This window comes from Lipophrys pholis, assembly GCF_963383615.2.
Source record: "Lipophrys pholis genome assembly, chromosome: 18".
Lineage (NCBI taxonomy): Eukaryota > Metazoa > Chordata > Actinopteri > Blenniiformes > Blenniidae > Lipophrys > Lipophrys pholis.
In genome coordinates, this window is record NC_137646.1 from 12,791,791 (window position 1) to 12,812,847 (window position 21,057).

General features: G+C 42.8%; 2 protein-coding genes across 3 annotated transcripts in view; one reads left to right on the plus strand and one right to left on the minus strand.

Moving 5' to 3' along the window:
* The window catches only part of LOC308123643 (RAS guanyl-releasing protein 2-like), a 55,693-nt gene extending 47,862 nt beyond the window's left edge, over nt 1-7,831 (minus strand). Inside the window, exon 1 of one of the 2 annotated variants that reach the window (XM_080486226.1) lies at nt 7,340-7,831. The gene's annotated coding sequence lies outside the window, so the exon portion shown is untranslated. The remainder of the gene's footprint in view (nt 1-7,339) is intronic. The other variant, XM_080486227.1, reaches the window with a different exon arrangement.
* Nucleotides 7,832-8,578: 747 nt separating this feature from the next.
* alpk1 (alpha-kinase 1) lies at nt 8,579-20,222 on the plus strand. Its single transcript, XM_080486529.1, has 14 exons — nt 8,579-8,736; nt 9,649-9,836; nt 10,641-10,795; nt 10,876-11,074; nt 11,156-11,215; nt 11,291-11,377; nt 11,470-11,546; nt 11,658-11,753; nt 11,836-11,940; nt 14,456-16,214; nt 17,243-17,390; nt 17,480-17,642; nt 18,672-18,858; nt 18,946-20,222. Exons 2-14 carry the CDS (start codon nt 9,722-9,724, stop codon nt 19,158-19,160), a joined length of 3,366 nt encoding a protein of 1,121 aa, XP_080342655.1. The 5' UTR covers nt 8,579-8,736; nt 9,649-9,721; the 3' UTR covers nt 19,161-20,222.
* The last annotated feature ends 835 nt before the right edge of the window (nt 20,223-21,057 follow it).

Below are 21,057 nucleotides of genomic sequence, written 5' to 3' on the forward strand. Positions count from 1 at the left end.
GAGGCAGGAAAAGTGCGTTCCAGCTCAGTCGAACGCAGACAGATTGGGCTGGCTGAAGAAACAAGACGATGAGGGGGGATTGGTATTGATGGAAAACACCAAAAAATGCAACTAAGATACGTGTGTCTGAGAACAAGTGGAGCTTTCCTCAGAAGCTTTGAAGGAGTTAAGAGGTGCTTTTTCATTGACACAGGCTAAAAGAACTGCGATATTTTATCAGCTTTTCACGAGGGTGCAGCAGCTGCGAGAGTCTAATGTTTTATTACGTCCTCCGAAATGAAAGAAAAGTCACACATCCTGTTCCACATCTGGCACCTTCTCATATCTCACATCTCTTGACTTCAAATAAAAAGTGTCATGTGGGAGCCTCAAAGGGCACTGCTGTATATTCAATACAATGCACCTCCTCCTGGCCCCTACCCCAACCCCACCCCACCCACACACACACACACACACTCACACACACACAATGTGTCATTGTGTCAGATTGTTTTCTAAGCTTTGTTTTCAGGCTTCCTGCTCAAACGTCTGCCGTTCTTTACCAGATGTGAATGTTTGCTCCACAACAAATACCGGAAGGGTGTGTTGGTATGTTTATGTCAAACGTGGCAAAAGGGGCGTGTGTCCACACTCTGCATCACACGCGGTCTTGCGTTGGGTTCGGCCTTCCTCTAAATGTGACAAACACAACATCATTTTTCTTCTACAACCAGCTTCGGCCTCAATGTGGATTATCTCCTCATGCAGCTTCCTCCTCAAGCCCCCGGTTGACTGATGGGCAGCCCCGGTGTTGCAACCGAGTTGCAAAAGATCAAATGTGACACACATTGTTGCCTATTGCGACAGTGCATTTGAGGGGTTGTCCCACCCAGGGAACACCCTGCCAGCCGTTTATGAACTGCAGACACGGTCAGGGTTCATATTCTGGTGCAATGCTGAAGTCAGGAATCTCACATCCTGTTGCTACAGAGAGCTTCATCTGTGGCAGAAAATTTAAAGCAACAGGCATATTAACCACTGATTCAAATATTTGCTGAGTCATGTCTGGAGAGTAAACGCAACAATTCTTCACGCAGGGAGTTCAGTACTTTATTTCTTTTCTGACATCTGATGATATTGTCAAGACTTTTGGCTTGTAGCTAGAGTTATGCGCAGACATTAAAAATGGGGAAATGGATTGTGGATTTCCCTTCATCAGGTTTATTTATCCATGTCGCTGCTCAACCATTATGCAGATGATATGCACACATCACTCAACAGTTAATAACAGTCCTTTACTGGAAGACTGAATAAACGGATGTATCTTATGAATGTATTTTGATTCCCAGTTCAAGTCTGATCACAAAGAATTACTCCTGCAGCAGCAGGTTAAAACGCCCCTTTCTCCTGACAGTCTAAACCAGGGGCCACATACAGCTCGTTTTACCTGTAAAATAATGACCGTTAAATTTAAAAGAAGTTTTTCTTTGTTGTGCACAGACTATATGTGATGAAAATGTGTATTCTTTTGGAAATTTGCCATCGGAAATTACCACAGTTTCAACATACAAACCAATTTTAATGACACCTTCTTGTGCAAAATACAGCAAAATTTAAAAATAAATGAATGAATAAAGTTGTTATAGCTGTTGCATTTTGCATGTTTTCACGAACTCACCCTGACACCAAGGCTTTGACTCTGAGATGAATTCTTGTTTGCAGGGAAACCTTTCAATACAAGTTATTTTAGGTCGTTTTTAGCTTTGAAACAAGAGTCCAAACCTCTACAACACACAACCAGAACAAAACGAAATGTGTTTACTCGTGTAAAGACAGCGCTGAGAGGAGCCTGGATAATTGGAAAACAATCCTGTCAGTGTAGAAGTTACAGCTGGAGTTTCGTGTTCTGCATCAATCTTGTGATTCAGAACTTGTGGCACAATGACTGTACACTTACTAAAGAAATGTTCCAAGTTTAAATGCTCTTGTGCAAACTGTTGCCTGCTGTAGGTACATTTTTAGTACATGAATTTCTCATTGCCCAAAGGAATCGTACTCCAATCCTTCATGGAGGAGAAAGATGGAGGCACGGCTGTTGCACTTACAGGAAAATGTCAGACCCAACAACAGCCTCTGGATAGAGATAAGTCTCTAAGCAAAGCGGAATTTCTTTAATTCTACAAACTTGGGTTTTTCTAGCGAACATCCGCGGTTTGTTGCCGAATAAGACACAACATCTGCAGGCTAATTTCTTCCTCGCACAGTGTTTATCTTCCTCACTTCCTCCTGCCTGTCAGAGTTGTGCTCACTGAGCTGTGCAAGTGGTTTTACACAACAGTCCCTCTGAGCTGCTTTAGTTTCAGAATCCTGGAAGTTTCACATTTGACTGCCTCTGCAGTACCGCCGGCAGGCTTTCTAACAGCCCCAGTCAAGTTCCTGTTTATGTTTTTCTCCCCACAAACCGTCCGTATCCCTAAGCAGGACCCCCAAAACCCTCAATTTCCTGCATTCATAATAAACCAATGATTATCCACATTCACACAAGAGAGCTTGCAACAGGACAGACGGCAAACATCATGAAAACAACGGTAAAGAGACGAATGCATCTACAGGATACCACCACAAAGTTTCGGTTGTTTTTGTGAAATCGAAACAGGCGTCCCACCCTGTAACACAAAGTGTTAGCAGACCCTAACGGAGCACCATCCACCAATCGCTGCCGCCGATCATCCACCACCTGTTATGGTCCAACCCCCCACCCAGCAACTCCCTCCATGACCCAAGTTTCACCCAATTCCATTCATGACAAAGCCTGATTTACTGCTCTGACACTTTTCCTGGTATTTAACGAGTTGAAGAGGTGACAGAGAAGAGAGATTCAAGGCAGACGATAGTTTTTCATATACGAAGTTCAGTTTTCATGATCCTCCTTGATAAATAAAGGTTGATACGCAATTAAAGGTAAATAGATTTCACTTATACAGCATTTTCTTTGACTCCTTCAGCAGCAAAATGTTTTACATCGTTAGTAACATTAACCTCTACACACCAACAGTAATGGCTGCCGTGCAAGGTGCTCAGTCCATCCACTGAACATGGGGTTCAGCTTCTTCCTACAAAGACTCTCTGATAGGGAGACGGGGGGGGTTGAACCAGCAACCTTGCCCATGAAAGATGCCTCATTCTACAAAATGAGCCAGAGAAGAAACCCTATTTGCCAAGATTTACAATCAGCTTCTTAACCGTCACAATTTCCAAGATGCTGTTGTCCTTCCAAGTAAGTGGGAGTCAATTCACATTTGATTCCAGCGCTGCCTACTCGGCACGCTTCACAATCTCTTTTGTGGCATTTTAATGAGCTATAGTGGCACTCTGTTTGCTTTGAAGAGCACTATTAGCAGAAAAAGAGGATATTATTAAAACCTACTTGCATAAACTTCTGGTTGTAATGGCATGTGACTGAGAATTGTGTTCCCGTTGCCTAAAAAAAGATCGGTATGTTTCTCTGCCACGTGGCTGTAGCGGCACAGAATGAAAAAAAGGAGAATTTAGACACAACAGTGGAGCTTGTTCCAATTAAAACAAACTCATTTAAGATGATTGGTGATCCGTTGGTACATTAGCCACTGAAAGAGGAAAATATCTCTTCTTGTCCCCTCGGTGATGAGAATGTGCATTTAATCGTAAAGTAAACCACAGAACTCGAAGTCTCTTGTCGTCGTTATAAATAATCCTCTCGTTTCCTCCTGAAACACCTTTCGGACACGCAATAGCAGCAGAGGACCCTCTTTCACTTCTACAATATGGCTTACCTGGTGGCTAAAAACACACAAATAAATAAAGGCTGACCAAAAACAAGAGCGTCGGCTCCTCAGCCAGTTGGAGCGACAGTTCCACATGTGATGGATCAAAAAGCCTGGCTCAGTCGTGATGTAGCGCTGTTGGTCAACCGATTATCTCACCCAATCTCATTCAGGGTAAGACTGACCAACTCAACCCCGACGGGTTCCAAACAATCAAGATGGAACCTTTTTTAAAAACCCAAATCAGCTCCTGTGCAGTTGGTCTGAAGTGTGAGTGGGAGGATTCCCCAAAGCTGCTGTATCCAGGAAGTCACATGCTTCAGACGCTGCATCACATCTGATAGCATTGTTGAGCTTCTGGAAGTTAAGTCACTAATGACTTGCGGTAGTCGTCCAGTTTGATGTCAGCCTCATCACTATGTGATTTAACTAAGATGCAACATGATCTGTTTTTCCTCCACAGCACTGCACCACCAAGTGTAAACATTGATGTCGCACACGGGGCCTTTAAAAGTTCCTCTAAACAGATGAATAACAGCCAGGCGGGCCGGCTCAGTGTAGATAATGTAAAGTGCAGGACACAGGACAGCAAAATGAATAGATGAGCTTCTGAAAAGGCAGAAAGTGCACCGGACCGTTCATCACCGTCATGGCCACTATCCAGCGCACGTGTCTTTGTCTGCTCCCTGTAATTATTCTCCTCCCTGCTTGATTTTTTGTGTAGTTGTTATCCTCTTCCTCGCTGGTTTGTTTTTTTTGCCTTTGGTGCTCTCGCAGGAAAGCGGCAGCCTCCATCACAATGGAGCCAATTACAGCTCGCTCCTCTGATAAGTGCAACAGTGCTGCAGGTCGAGGTGGAGGAGGCGACTGGAAGTGATGCTAAAATATCAAGAGCGGCCGCTCAGGAGGCCAGAAGTAATTGCACTGCGGCAGCACGGGGAGAGAGAGAGAGAGACAAGCAGAGCAGACAATGCAGAGGTTTTCTTTTTTTTTTTCGTTTCTTTTCTAATCTCTGCTACTTGATTTTTCCACCATTCTACAGCCGCTTTAATCCTTGAAATCCCGTCTCTTTCAAAGCCCTAACATCTCTCCGTTTAAGCACCACTTCAGTCGTCGGCTGTGTGAGATCACAGAGGACGCGGGTGACTTGGACGAGACAGACGGCGTGCAAATGAGACGGCGTGCGATAAAATGAACTTTGGGCTATTTGTGTTATTGATTGTGTGCCGCGCTGCCAGGCCTGACACTCACTGGGATCAGACTCTGCTCTGCCTGAAACAAGTGCACAAAAGAAGCACTGTACAATATTCAAATCAGCAACAGGCCGCCGCCGCCAAATCAGCCACACTGAGAACAACAAGGCGGCTTCTGCCGACGTTTTCATGCTTTGAGCTCACTGTGAATACTGAAGTGATTACTCAAGAGTATTTTACCTCCTCTGTGTAAGACCTCAGGAACGGGGCCTAATTCACTGACATTTAAAACCACATCTGATTGTAGTAAGAGTGAGAATAATGGTTTGAGGTTGGTCATCTGTCTGCAGAACATGGAGAAAGGAAAAAAATGCATCCTGTGGCCAAAGTTGAAACTGCACACAGATTGAGGAATAAAAGCCAAACTTTCAAATCAAAAGCCTCCAATGGTTTCATGCAAGAAGGAATGTGTTTCAAATTGAATTTCAGAAATAAAAGCCCCCTTCCACCAGATGTAGAGATTTAATATGTTCTTATTTATTCAGTTAAAACCAATCATCCTCTTCATTTCAGTTATAAAAGTCAATGGATACAATTAAAAGTGTTTCGGAAGAGAGAAAAGCCTAAATTTTACACCAAAAATCATTTGGCTTTTCAGAATATAAGCCCATATTCCAAAATTAAAAGCCTTCTAATGTGCATTTCAACCCTACAAATGCTTTATACTCCTTCAAGCTGTGTAAAAGGTTTTGAAGTTGTCTGAGGCCCCGTTTACACGACAAAGTTCTCAAGTGAAGATGAAAAACTTTCATTATGTTTTGGGTGTCCATTTGCACAACGGTGCTCGGAGCAACTGAAAATGCAACTTTTTGAAAACGCTCCAACTCCGTATCCCTGGATACAGGGGAAACACAACTTTTCCGTGCATGCACACCGAATAGCTCTTCTGCACATGAGAGGAGATGAACAATAACAACAATGTTTTCCTCCAGAGTGTCATGACTTCCGGTCCACATTCTCCTGGGACTTGGTAGTTTTATAGTCGACAGTCACTGTAATAACAATCCAACTTGGTCACCTGCTCATATGAATGTCCGTGTTCTCCCATTGTTAATGTTTAAAGTCTATTGTTCTCTGCCGTTTCCGTGTAAACGGCCATCGTTTTCAAAACGTTGCCATGTGAACATAAAACTTTTCTGTAACGGAAATGCGAAACCAATGCATTTTTACGTTTGCCTCATATAAGCCCTCATACTTTTCTGCAATGAATTTATCTGCTTTGGACAAAACAACACTCTGGAGCTTTAGTGCCGGAGTTGAAAATGAAGAAAACATAAGTGAAATAGGGGAAATAACACAAAATGTGAGAGCAATTCATTAAAAGTTTACGAGGAAAATAAACATGTGCACTGTGTTCAAGTGCAGGACAGTTCAAAACACCATAACACAGTGTCAAATTCAATAATCCCTCACCAGTGAAGGAAAGCAGCAAAACCGGAGCTGCGAGTGCTCACAAAATGTCCAGCCAGGCCGCCAGCGACAGCTTACAAGTCAAATACTGCTGCTGTGACACTAAAACAGGAGCCAGCAATCAGCAGCGCTGCACTGGAAGACTTCTAATCCTTGATGCTGCTGCTGTGGGCGCAGAGAGAAGATCACCATCAGTCCCCACAGTGGAGACGGCTGCAACATACATTAGTGACCAGGTAATGATGACCTCTGACCTATTGAATCTTAATCAGCCTGACATTGTGACTTCACAATCAGACTTTTGGTAACCATCAAGTCAAAGCAGGGTGAAGAGCCTGTCACTCCCTCAGGCTAAATTTAGGAACAGGAGGAACATTCCTCCATCCTCCTCTGCACAGGGATGCTCCTCCTTTCTGATCGTGTGTGTGTGTGTGGGGGGGGGGGGGGGGGGGGTGTCTTCACCGTGGCTTCAGATCAGCACAACGCAGCTTTTAACGGATCTTCGAAGCAACTTTTATTTTAGCAGACATAAAGAGCATCGATTCTCTAATTCATCCCTTCGCACAAGCACCGACCTTCATCACTGACTCCAGTCAATAAGTAGATGTCTCACACAGCTGCGAGTCTGCACAACAGCTGGAACTACTTTTTCATAACTCTGCACTGATTCAAGGCGAGAAACGTGAGGCCAAGGCTGACTGTCGCAATCCGACAAGTCCACTCGAGATCAGGCGGGTTCTATTGCAATGAATACCGACGTGCACGAGTCGACCGAGAGGATGACTAAAGAGCCCGAGGCGGGGAAGCCAGCGGTCTCACGGTGAAAACCAACTGCCGTGCGTAAAAATGTCCAAAATGAGCGCGCGCACATTGACACGCGCACATTCCTCTTACCTTTAGAGTTCGGAGGGTCCCATGCCCTGAGAGGAGAGGCTGCGGTGGTGCGAGTTACCGGGGGAAAGCCTCACATCAGCGGCAGCAAGTATCTCAAATGCTCCAGAAGTCGTGAGCGAAGATGTCACGCAACGATCCGTCTTGTAGACGATCTGGAAACTGGCAGCCGTCAATGTCTTAACTCGCAAAAGTCGCATCCAGGCGCGCAAGTTGCTGCAGAAAAACAGCGGATCGTTGTGTCCGCAGCTGGAGCGGACAGCCGCGTGCCAGACCTTCTACTGCGCGCGATCCAGCTGTGCGGCGCACACACCATCACACTGCAGAACCACAGTCCCGCCTATTGGTAGTATCACAGCAACACCTCAGCCCCGGACACAGACGCTCGTGGTGCAGCGCGGGGAGAAGAAGACGCGCGCCGTTACGCACCATCACAATGAGCTCTGCGCCTTCAGACACACGATGCCTCATTAGTGCTGCATCTGAATGTTCAGTATTAATGATGCCTTCACAAGCTTCAGCCATGCAGAGTCCAGGCACTGTGTGTTACACTGCACAGGTTGTGCTCTTGTTTCCAGGAAGGTGATGCACGAGTTTACATTGCGCAAAGATGGAAAATGTGCAGCATTTCTCTTCAGGTTGTCATATTGGATTTTATTTCTCAACACACACACACACGCACACACACACACACACACACACACACACACACACACACACACACACACACACACACAATACAGCTACCTGTTGCTGCTGCATCATCACATGTTGCGTTCATGTCCAACAGGGGAAGACGTTCAAAGCATATTTAACCGAATCATCATGCTTGATAGATAGATAGATAGATAGATAGATAGATAGATAGATAGATAGATAGATAGATAGATAGATAGATAGATAGATAGATAGATAGATAGATAGATAGATAGATAGATAGATAGACAGATAGACAGATAGATGGATAGATATCTGTTTAGTTTGTATTTTTTATGGGGGCATTGTAAAACAGATTCTGTTTATGATCCCTTCTCAAATAACAAAGAATATAGAGTGAATAAAGAAAGAATTCTCCAAAACAAGTCAAAGTTCAGAGCTTTGCTTCAGATTTTTTAGATGAATTAGATTTTTCTTGTTGTTGCTTAACATTTCTTTACCTTTAAACGCAGCCCATGTAGAATAAAGACATTTCCGACGGTCGTGAATGCGGCACGGTGTGATCCAGCCCCTCCAGGAAGAAACACACTTTAAATCCTCCACACTTTCGTTTTACTCACCTAATGGTTCATTTAAGGGATACAGGCGTTCGTATTTGTTTGTTTTTTCATTGTTATTTCCTGCGACGACAGATCATAAACACCTATTTGATTATAACTCCTGTCGTGTTGGCTCACCTGACAGTAAGTTTGTTTCACACTGGTTGATTACTCTTGTCTGTAAAAGTACTCTTAACTTTATAACAAGTCAAATAAGATACTCGAAAAGACTATTAGATGGACGTAGATGTAATACGTGTCTTTTTATCAATTCATAATTATTATAAATTCATTAAAACCTTCCTCCTGGACATTGTGCTGTTTTATGGTGCGTTCAAGTGACTCGGGAACTCGTAAAATTCCCAGTAGAAGTACAAAATTCCCCAGTTTGGAGTGTTTCTATAACAACAACAAAACAGGCGGAAAATGGCAAATAACATTGTAATCACCCCTTTAGTCTAACACATGAACGAAATTATGCTTGTTAAGTCAATATTATCTACAGACGTTGCTTACCTTTAACATGCTGGTGTTTATCTTAGCCTGTTAGCATCGTAGGCTAGGCTAATAAAGCTGTTTTAACTTGTTTATTAAATGTGTGTCTTTTCCAAGTTATATTTATCATGTTGTTTTGAGTACATTTTTATTTGCATTAGTGTGATAATGAGTGACATCATACTAATGTCTGCGAACTTTAAGACAATTACCAGTTTCTCAATGGGAAGTTCCCAGTTTCAGCTTTCAGATGTCTTTTTTTTCTTCGGTTATTTATTATGTTCTCCTTATTATTCCTTCATATACAAATAATGTGTAATTAAGTTTAACTCCGCGAAATAATTCAAATTAGTTTTATTTGTATAATTTCAAGCATGAAGCATATTAATCTCATTGAAGTTTACATTTAGATAGAATACAGATGATGTCGTGTTTTTTAATCTATTTCTAAATGCAATATGTTAACAGATTATATATATTCTTGCATGTTGAAATGTGCAAACAGACCAGATTGTGAAATCCCTGCTGACTAACCCTTCTTAAATGCCTCTAATTACACAGGAAGTGGGCAGAGCAGCATAAAAGGCGGAAATCCCCTCAGATCTGGCAACAAGCAGCACATGTGTTGATTGGTATGGACAGTCAGGAGGTGGGAGTTCTGCTGGAGGAGTGCCTCAGGGCAGCAGGAGCAGTTCAGGAGGACAACCAGCTGTCGGAGGCTCACAGGCGCCAACACTGCAGCTGCAAAGGTCAGACACCAGGTGGCGCTGTGTAGCCACATTTTAAACCAGTGGCCTGAAGTAGACGGGTATTTTTTTTTGGGGGGGGGGGGGATCCTGATCCTGATCCTGGAGGGCCACATTCCTGCACAGGTTCTATGTGCCCTCATTTCAACACACCTGATAGTATAAGGCTTCATGACGGTACATTCATCACATTCCGGTGTGTTGGAGCAGGAAAATACTGAAAGCATTCAGGATTATGGCCCTCCAGGACCGGGAGTGAAACTTCACCCTTTGTAACTGTGGTATAATGAGAAGACGTGATTTCGGGTTTATTTATTCAACCGAAAAACATGAAATGTTTGGAAATAAAGTAGAAAAAACATTTATATTTACCACTCTGACTCTTCATTTGCTATAATCCTATTTATTGTATGTATTTTATTCAATATTGAATACACATTTAAGGATTCATTTACATAATTTGTCTATTTAAATTGTTAATATATGTAGTTTTTCCAACATTTTTGTGTTTTATTAGAGGGGTGTGTGTGTGTGTGTGTGTGTGTGTGTGTGTGTGTGTTACCCTGTTATTTACCTTAAGCTAGTTTAAAATATTTAAAATTTTTGACTGATTGAATGATTGACGGGTAGAACCTTAAAATAAGCCTTTAGCATTCATCTATATATATCCAGTATATCAAAACAAATTGTATTTCATCAAAATAAAAAAAAACCCTCTTCATGTGAAGCTCATGTTTTATTTTATTTATTTTTAACTTAATAAGTGATTAATCTTGATTAATAGCACTGCTCTTCCTCGGCCTGCAGACGCTCTGTGTGCAGAGCTGGCCTCTTTGCTGCAGGAGGCCGTGGACATGAAGTGGCCCTTTGTGCCGGAGAAGTGGCAGTACAAGCACTCGGTCAGCGCCGCTGACAAAACCAACCTCAGCGATCTCATCGCCAAGCACCTGCCCCAGCTACTGGTACCGACCAAATCCTGATCCAAGCCGTGTTTTAAAGGGAAAGCATGTTCCGACCGGTGTGTGTTTCCTGTTGCTGCCAGGCCGTCCTGAAATCCTCCATCCTGGCTCAGGACGGGCGTTCAGCGCTGGCGGTGGTCTTCCTCGTGGACCGCTTCCTTTACTGGATCGATGAATCCAGCAGGTTGTTGAAGATCGCCAAGCTGCTGCACGAGCGCCACCGAGACGCCCCGATCGCCCCGCAGCTGGTCATCAGGCAGGCCAGGGTCTACCTCAACTCTGGTACAGTGACACTCTACACCACTACCGAGAGCCCGTTCTAGTTCTTCATGCCAACTCATCTCATCTCATCTGGTCCTTCAGGCAAGCTGCAGAAGGCCGAGTACATCCTGAGCAGCTTGATCAATAACCGCGGCACCACAGGTAAACCCCCTCCTCCCTCATGCTAACGGTGTCTGATGGCGAACTGCGAGCTGAACGAACACCACACCCCTGCAGGTTGTTGGGCGTACCAGTCTGAAAGCGACCAGGCGCTGGTGCAGGCCGTCAGCGTGCAAGTGCGGGGAATGATTCTCCAAAAGCTGGGTGAGATCATCTTTTTACTGCATCTTTACAAGCCAGTTGGTTCTGTTTTATGCTTCTTTCTGATCTTTCTTTTTTTTTCTTTTTTTTTCCAGGCCTGTGGCGAGAAGCGGCAGAGCTAATCTGGGCTTCTCTGGTTGGCTACTACTCACTTCCTCAGCCTGATAAAAAGGTCACTGAGGGTTTTTTTTTAATACTGCTGTTGCAGCTGCCCTACTACGAGGCTGTAAACTTTGCCAACACTGTTATAAATCTTTGTTCTGCATTGCTGTTGACTTCAAAGGGCATCGGGACCTCGCTGGGGCTTCTGGCCAACATCCTGGTGTCTATGAGTGATGAGGACTTCCATGCTTTCAGCACCAATCCCATTATTGATTTTGTAAGTCTGAGTGGAATTGTAGTTTTTTTTTTTTTTTATTCTTTACACTCTGAATTATTGTTGTTTATTTGCATTTGCGCAGTCTTTACTCGGAGATGGGAGCCATCGCCTCCTTTCAGCTGCCCAGGCAGCGAAGATGGCCGTGGTGTACAGCCAGTACACCTCACTGTACGTGTTGACCAACGTGGTATGTCTTCTGGGAAACCTACAACTAAAAAGTGCTGTAATAAAGAAATACTCTTAAAATCGTGCTGTCAAGTCATCCAGTGTTCCTCAACCAGGGTGGCCTGAGGCCTTGCATCGCTGAGGCTGTCTAACGTAAGGCCTGTGGGCCAAAACCGGCCTGTTGCAGGCTTTAATTGGGCCAAACCACCAAGCAAGTGGTAACAATTTTAAAGAAAATATAGATTATTTCTTTAGCAAATTTCTTAAAGTGTTGTGGACAAATCACAACACTGAGACCCAAGCTGAGATACCAGTGAGGCTGCCATGAAATCTAGCGACATCATCGCTCTCAAAGTTTCCTTAAAGCCACGTTCAGAGTGAGTTTGTGAGAATTTTAGAGTTGTCAAGGTTTTTTTCGACATTTCACTGTATTTTGCACCAGAAGATTTCAATTAAATTGGCTTTATGTTGCGATTGTAGTCATTTTGTGGAGTGATAGTCAAAATACAAACATTTTCTTTTCATCTATGAAAAGAAAAACTCTACAGTTTCAATTTGAAGGTTATTAAAGCACTATTTTACTGGTTTGGCCGACTCAAGATGAAACTGAGCTGTTTGTGGTCCCTGAACTAAAATTAGCCTGACACCCCTGTTATAAGGTATTCAGAAGTCCAGCATGAATAAGCTGGTGAATCTTATTTCCTCCTAATAAGTGGTTGCTTTGTTGCTCCTAGAAGAAATTACAGATTTCGTTTGTCGTGTGAACATCATTAACTCTCCGAGTTTCAGTTTTTGAGGTGTGCAGCGCCGCATTATGTAATAATGCTGCAATGTGTAAAAAGGTAATACATTTTCCACTCGTTATGTAATAACGCCACATTTTGTAACAATCTGCTGCATTTTGGAATAACTTGTGGCATATTGCAACAGTTATTACAAACTGCGAGTTAAATGATTAAACGCACTCAGTGGCACTTACAGTCTGGTTTTCATTACTTCAAGAAAATAGAAATGACTGGTGGGCTTGTAACTTTAAAAATCTACCAGCCACAATAGCAGGTGATCTAAAAAGCTCAATCCGATTTAGAGCCCTGCGTTCTACCATTGCTATGTTGGCAGGACATGAGCAGAAGCAAAGAGTGACATATATTTCTAGTCCAACTGAGTCTTGATTTTTTTTTCTCATTATTAAACATAGAGTCATGTATATGGATTTTAAATACATCAAATGTTTTAAATATTTAAGAATACAATCGGAAAAAGTATTAAAAACGTTTAGATTATGTGTTCTGTTTCAACATTATTTTTTTCAAGTTTTATTCCTGAGAAAGAAGCACGTTCACTTGTCCATGGAAATGAGCTCTGTGAAATAAATGTGACTGACCATGATGATCTATTTGGATACTCGTAACTGAGTGGAAAATATATTCATATATACGGACATCGCAAACTAGAGATGCTTTTAAACTTCCATCATGCAGAAATTCAGACAAAAGACTTAATCTCCAGAACCACTGCTGTACACTTGAATAAACCTATGAGGAAAGGATGTAAGACCCTGCTTAGAAATCCCCTGGTAAGTACCGAATGTAGGATCACAAGCTGCTGCATCAGTGTATCAACCAGAACCAACAGCCTGTAGCTGGAGGTGTCGTAGTGAGACGAGCCAAACCGAGTCCCCAACAACAGAAGGTCTGTGCTGTTTTTTTGCTGGTGAAGTTTTTCGTCCCACCTACTCAGCAAAGTCTGCTCAGACGTCTTGTAGGAGGGACATAATTCCTGCCACCTAATCTAACACGGAAATAGAATTTAGGTTTCTACTCGCGGGATGCACCGATACCACTGTTTCACATGAAAATTGCTAGCACTAGCTTTTAGCGACTTGCCGATACCGAGTACTCGATACTGGTATCGGTGCCTCCCTCGGTTCTACAGGATTTTTCTGTTGTGGAATTTCATATAAATGTGAAGAGAACCTGGCATGTGCAATTTTAGAAACCAAATTATCAGTTCACCTTCTGTCCAGAACTGTAGTTTAAACTTCTTTCTTTGTCGGTCCTTTACTGTGTGTAGTTTGACACCAGGCTCATTGTCTGGCCAGTTGTACACCCAACACTGGCTGTAATGTTACATACCTTTAAAATCATATCAGAATAATCAGCAGAATTCTGACATGTAGGGCCTGAATTACATTGCAGTCTCATGCACTTTGAACTCTTGTGCTTTTTGCAGGTGATCAACAAACAATAACCACATGCAAGGCAGTGTTTCCTTGAGGGTTTTGTGAGGATTAGGTTGTTTTAAACAGGATGATTTGCTGGAAACCGTATTGTTTCAGTGTTTGCTTGTGTTCACTTTGTAGATTGCTGAGCTAAAAGAGATGCGATAACACGGAGATGGACGTGTTGTTGGTGAAGGCATTTATCGAACCTATTGGGGCAGTACAGGAGTCTGATTTCTGTAAAAAATGTGGGAGATGATCCAGACGTAGTAAATCACATTGCTGATGTGGTTCTTGTTATTCTGTTTTTCACCAGGTGACTCAGGGGACCTGCCTGCTGTCCTACAGTTTCTCTTTAGAGTGCCCGGCCTCTCAAAAGCATTCGTTCCTCCGGCAGGCTCAAGAAGCGTTTACGATCGGGCTGCTCACCAAAGCAGAGCGTGAACTGGTCACCAGCCAGCAGGAGCTTCATACCTTCCTCAAGGCTGCGTATTCCCTCACTGTGACCCGTAAATGGCTCGGCGCTCCACTAGACGTTGTGGATAAGGCGTCTCAAGTCTGCCAGGAAGCAATAGCAAGATTCTACACTTACTGCCGTGCTACCCCCCAAGAGAAGAACTGCCTTTCCACCGAGATCATGCACCAGGTGGCCCGAGTCAAACTTCTGCTGCAGGTGGAGCCTTTTGAGAATTCAGACAAGGCGTCTTTCATCCCTGACGACTACAAAAACATTGAAGACGTCTCTGTAAAATTCACCCCGGAAGGTTTCTCACAAATCATGCAAAGATTTCAGAAGTATCATGAATCGTTGAGCGAGACCAGCAACGCACGGTGCCGGGGGGCTGTGGACGAGGCCGGTGGGTCAAAGCTGTGCATGACAGCACTGTGGACAGCCAACGATCCTCTCCAGACGGAACGTAGCGCAGAGGCTGGCAACATCAAAAGATCACAAGCAGAAAAGATCCCAGAGAGCGGGTCACCCAGCGGACCTTCACCTCAGAGCCTGTGTTCCACTCTTGAAAGCTCAGACGACCTCGGCTCATCGTGGCAGAACCTCTCCCTGAGCGGTTCAGGCTCCCCTCAGACCCACAGCAGTGGGCTTATAGGAACCGGTGCCGTTAGACGAGGCGTGAACGTCTGCAGTCAGAGCTGCCAGACCACCGAGAGTGATGACTGCGAATCAGACGGCATGCCACAATCTGCTGATAAAAACAAGATGCGAAACCCCCGTGGCCGTGACTCTGGGGTCAGTTCACGAGCTGTGACCAATTCTTCAAAACCCACCACTTCCTCATCCAACGCCAGTAACGATTCTGGTAGGTTTGAAGTGATAGAAGCTGAGATAGATACAGAGGACTTTAAAGAGGAATGGATGGGTGATGTAGCCCAGAAACAACCCGTCGATAAAGGGGAAGTGGCGTCCTTATCCCAGCTAACTCTTAGAACGTCCGTCAGTTCCCTCGGTGACAGTTTTGGTTCCCAGTCATCATGGGAGAAAATCTCATTCGATGTCAAATTCTCGCCACGTGGGAACCGTCAGCCAATGAGCCCATCAAAAGTAAGAGCCAGCCAAAGAAGCAAGTCACAGGATTCTGACGGGAGCTTCTCCCTCTTGGACACAACTAACTCGGAAAGCAGCCAATTAGCTCTTGATCACATGGACAAGGACCAGACGTCTGAACGTAACACCTCGTCCAGAGCACAACAAGTGAAGAGCTTCGATGTTGATCCCAATGTGGAGACTGGAGTTGACTCGGTACCTTTAATACACTCTGTTTCCGAACAACAAGCTGTCACGGAAACATCCACAGAGAGTTCATTTGAGATGGTGGAGGAGAGTCATAGTGGACAAAGACACCATGCCGGGACGGAACAGGCGATCCTGCCTCATAAGAAGAGCCCCCTTTGCTTCAGCTGCCTGAACCACAGCGCCTTCACCAGCCTGGTGAGACAGTTTGTGTTGTCTCGGCAGGATTACCAAGCACTGCTGGCTGGAGTTTGTCACGATTGCCTGCTAAAGAGGCTCCACAGTGATAAAACCCATTTCAATGTCCGGACAGACATGACCGCCAAAAGTGAGTTCACAGTACTGTCACCATCATTTTGTGGTTCAAGTGCTCAATCAAGCTTTATATTTTGAACACCAGTGTTTTAAGGGGGCAGTCTTTAGTGATCTGGATTCCCGCTACGACACCGTGAGAGATGGTACACACATACAGTGTAACAGTCATCTTCCCCAGAGGATACGTCAAGTCATCGCCCTCTTTTGATAACCAAGTTCAAATGTGTCAGTTTTACTGAAATGTTTGGAAAGATTCCCATGACAGTGTCATCGGTCATGCTCCCCAGAGGATACATGTTTACAGTGGTGACACCATGAGGTTCATTGTGTTTTGGACTATGGGATGGATTACAAATACGATTAGAGATCCACAAGAATCTATTGTTTCTTTATAATCTAGTCTAGTTGTATGCGTTTTGTGAAGTGATATCTTCAGTTTTATTTGTGGTTGTGAGGAAAATAACATTCGGATGGAGTACGTTGAAATGCTGAACAGTCATCCTCCCCAAACAATCGGTCTTAAGGTCTTCAGCGGTCTCGTCAACTCCTCAAAACTGTGGCTTTTATTGAAGTTTCTCACGATATCTTTCCATGAGTCATGATCCTCAGAGGGTGCATCCTTCTGCTTTCGGTTGTTTCAGGACTTTTTTAAGTTGCGACACCATCAAATTCATAGTTGTGGTTTTTACATTATTTCTAACAGATGAATCCTTCTCTCTTTAGTGTGAACTTACATATAAAGTAAAAGCCTAAAGGTCCATGTTTGTTATTTTGAGGGAAATGACTCAACAGCAGTTAGTTCAAAAACATTAAAATGTGTAAAAGTAAACTTTCCCAAAACTCTTCAAGCCTTCAAAAAATCTCCTTGATGTCTATTTTGTGACCTTAAACCTTTCGAATTGGTGACTTTTACTGAAACATCCTGGCTATTGAATGGATCTTCATGAAATTCAGATTCAGATGGATGAATACTGTTGTATTAGTTGATAGTAATATATTTGTGTGGAATCTCCGCCTTTCTCTATTCTTTTGCCCAACTAGACGCTCTTCATTTGAAGTTCTCTAAGACCACCGGACTGTGGACAGCCATGGAAACCTGTGTTTACATCGGAAAGGACATGGGCAAGAGCGGCGCACAGAGAAGAGCAGTGTGGGTGCAGTTTCTGCACCAGGAGGAGAGGCTGAGCAGGTATGAAGCGGCACGCTTTTGGTATCTATTAGAACATGTCTTAAAGTCTAATTTTCACGTGTGGCATATGGCATATGTCATGTCCATAGCTATGTGGGGAAAGATTACATTGAACCAAAGGGAATCCAGTTTCACCTGAACGACGTGGAGAGACAGATGACAGCCCAGTACTACGTCACCGAATTCAACAAGAGTCTCTACGAAAAGGAGGTCATGGCGCAGATCTTCTTCATTCCATCGGAGGCGCTACTGGTGAGGCACTGTTAGTGGGGAAAAAAACCTCACATGCTGAACGTGAAACCCAAAAGGCTCGTAACAATTTGCTGGCCAGGGAGCGTAAGTGTGAGCAGATGTAGTGAATCACCCACGATGCTGAGGTGAGTTTCATCTAGAAGAAGGACGTAGATTTAGGACGTGTCTTTGACTGTGTTCTGGTATAAATGGAGAAGTTCGCTGTCAATTGGAAGCTTCTCATTCTGCATTTATGGGGAAAGTTAAAGGAAAAGAACTTCACACACCGAGCGACTTCGCATATTGATCATCTGTTTTCTCTACCACATATTGATGTAAAAGGCATTTTAGACATTTTAAGTAAGACATAGGCTTACCACAACAACCAATATTGAATTTCTATAACCTTTATTTTATATGTGAAAATATATAAGGGGAAATATCACAGATTATTTGTGACGAGGGGAATGGAAACTTGTTACAACTTAAGATTTCATGTACTTACTTACTTTATGTGCTGGACGGAGCGGATGTGTCCATTCCAGGAGGAGAAGGATTGAAGAGGATTACTATGAGCCTTCGAGCAAGTCAAGTCGTAAAAGCTTCGATTGGTTCCGAACATGTTTCAACATGTTTCCACACGCATAATACCTCGAAACAAATCACAGTTTCAGATTTGTGAAACTTTTACTGTATTTGTGAAAATCAAAAGAAGCCACATTACACTGTATTTTTCATGGCTGGACCACTTTGGACCAGTTGGTGATGGAACATTCATGAGTGAGTGGCTTTTGATCCGGTTACAGTGGAGTGTGCCCTTTTTTAATTTTCCTAAATATGGTGAAGTTTTCACAAATCTGAAACTGTATTGAAATGCTTGTTTAGCCTCTGGAGGAAATATCAAGTGCAGATTTGAGAGAATGTAGTTGTAGTACAGAAAACGTTTGTGCAGCAAATGCTTCCTGATCCATTTAGTCATGACAATGAAACTGTTCGGATTGTGTTTTACAAAACCAAAGAGGCTTCAGGTGCTCCTCTGTGTTGGTCTAGATTCTGGACGGGGATGAGATTGTTGCTTGCGTCTCGGTGGAGCCCTACATGCTCGGCGACTTTGTCAAACTGACCAACAACACCTGGAAAACCGACCTGAGTAGGGACGCCACTGAGTACGGCCTCGCCTTTGGGCACTTCGCCTACCTGTTTTCTCAGGGACAGGAGGTCGTCGTAGACCTGCAAGGTATGTTGACGTGAATCACCGAGGACGTTTTCATACTGCACATGGAAAAATCTCTGTAATGTATTTCTGGCTTTTTCTCTTTCACAGGGTGGGTGTCGGCCAATGGCAAAGGACTGACCTACCTCACCGATCCTCAGATTCACTCCACGAGGTTCCCCAGTAGTAAGGGCGTTAACATGGCTGATAGGGGGATCAGGTGCTTTGTTGAAAAGCAACATGGACCACAGTGCAATAGGATTTGTCAGCTGCTGAAACTGCCTCCAATGGGCACATGGCCAAGCGTTTTTCCACAGAAACCTTGAGGTGTGGCAGACTTGCGTGTTCATAGGGACACTAAACATTTACAGACTTACTGCCAGAGCCTTCACTGGGAGGACACGGCACTGTTATTAATGAACGCCAACGCTTTGATACTGCTTTGTCGAGCGCACAGGCTTATTTTACTCTGAAACGTCCGCCATGAATGTTTCTTCAAATTCTAATTAATTCACTCAAAATATCAAAATGTCAGGAAGAATAGTAGAAGTAGAAGTGATGTAGCATTTAAAGCTTGCTACCTTGTTAAAGCAATAATGTGAGAGGGAGATTTGAAAACGCGGTAAAGGCTGCAGGATTCACGCACCGTGAAAAGCAGCAAATGTGATTTCAGGTGTTTTAGTTTATTTTTGGATGCAACAAACTAATAGATGAATTATAGATTCGCAGATGTTTTTTTGTATTTGATTTAATCAATGCTTAAACTGCATTTTTTCTATCTTTAAAAATATTGACTTTTTCAGGTTTTGTATGAATAATGAGCGTTTGTACTAAAATATAGAAATAAGATGAGTGTTTATTGTTCAGTTTGTTTAGCTTTTGCATCTGAATTAAAATGATTATGGATTAGGATTAGGATTTTCATACTGTCTATGTAGGATTTGATTGAGCGAGAAAAATAGCAATTCTTTAAAAAGCATGCTTTTGAACTGGGTTGCCTGCTTTTATTCGTTTTTAAAGGTTTTGTGTCATGCAAAAAAAATGTTTTGTTTTTTCTTTCCAGACCTAATGTTTATCACACTATAAAATATAATTGTGCTGTAATAATACATTGGAGATAATAAAAACGAATCTGTGAATTAGACGCTTTCCATTTCAAATATCAACTGTAGCGACGATGCAATTACATATATAAGGAATATAATCATTTCATCATTATCCGAACCAGACTGACACAATTTGAAAACTCTTCATGTTCATGAGTTTGACACTTTCAGTCTAAAGTACTGAACTTTGCACACGATATTTATATTTTCTGATGGACTACATTATGGGCTTCAATTAACACAATCATAAAATAATAAAGAAAACAATGCTTGAACTATATCAATCCATGTGTCATAAATTGGTATAATATACAAGTATTACGACATTCTACTTTATTCAGATGCATCTTTATTGTTTTTACACTTTTGTAATGCATTTATGAACATGTGTTTGGATAGAATATTTATTAGTTACTTCTATTTATTAGTTTCTTCTCAATATTTAAAGAGAAATCACTTAATTGCCATCTGTTCAAGGAAACTGTGGTGTTTTAAAATGCAGGTAGTCAAAGGGTGGACACTTTGAGGAATCTAACATATAGAACGTGTTTTGAGTTACTTTCATGTTTACTACATATATATATGATAGTTTTGATGCCTTCAGTGAGAATCCACAACGAAAATAGTCAAGAAAATAAAAACATTGAATGAGGAGGTGGTGTATTAGTATGTACATATACGTATTTACGATTTGCTGACATTTTGCAGATGCCAACAAACTGAGAACAATCAGGTGGGAGGGAAGGTGGAGAGAGATAGCAGGGGGCATTGAACTGTCATGTATGAGCTAAAATGAGGAAAACATGCTCTTTAAATGCATTTTTATTCAGAAAATATCACAAAATGCTTAAGAATTTCACTTTACCTTCTGGCAACCGCCTAAAAAATATGTTTGTTACCCAATTTGGGTCTGAACTTGCAGTTGCAGTTTTCCATGTTGAGTCTCAGTGAAATCATTGTGGATTCTGTCGGGACTGTCACGGCATCTTTATAAGGACAGTAAAAAATGATATGGCTGAAGTTTGCAGGTGACCTCCTTTATTGTGCTGCAGCAGAATAAAGTGGCTTTATGTGACTGAAAAGCTGTGAGAGAATCCCATGATCCAGGTGTGGCAGT

Excerpts from the sequence above, each read along its gene's own strand:
- alpk1 (XM_080486529.1), top strand. The coding sequence starts at position 9,722 with ATGGACAGTCAGGAGGTGGGAGTTCTGCTGGAGGAGTGCCTCAGGGCA. Across the intron at positions 10,796-10,875 it reads AGCACCTGCCCCAGCTACTG|GCCGTCCTGAAATCCTCCAT; the intron begins GTACCGACCAAA and ends TGTTGCTGCCAG. Across the intron at positions 11,547-11,657 it reads TTCCTCAGCCTGATAAAAAG|GGCATCGGGACCTCGCTGGG; the intron begins GTCACTGAGGGT and ends TTGACTTCAAAG.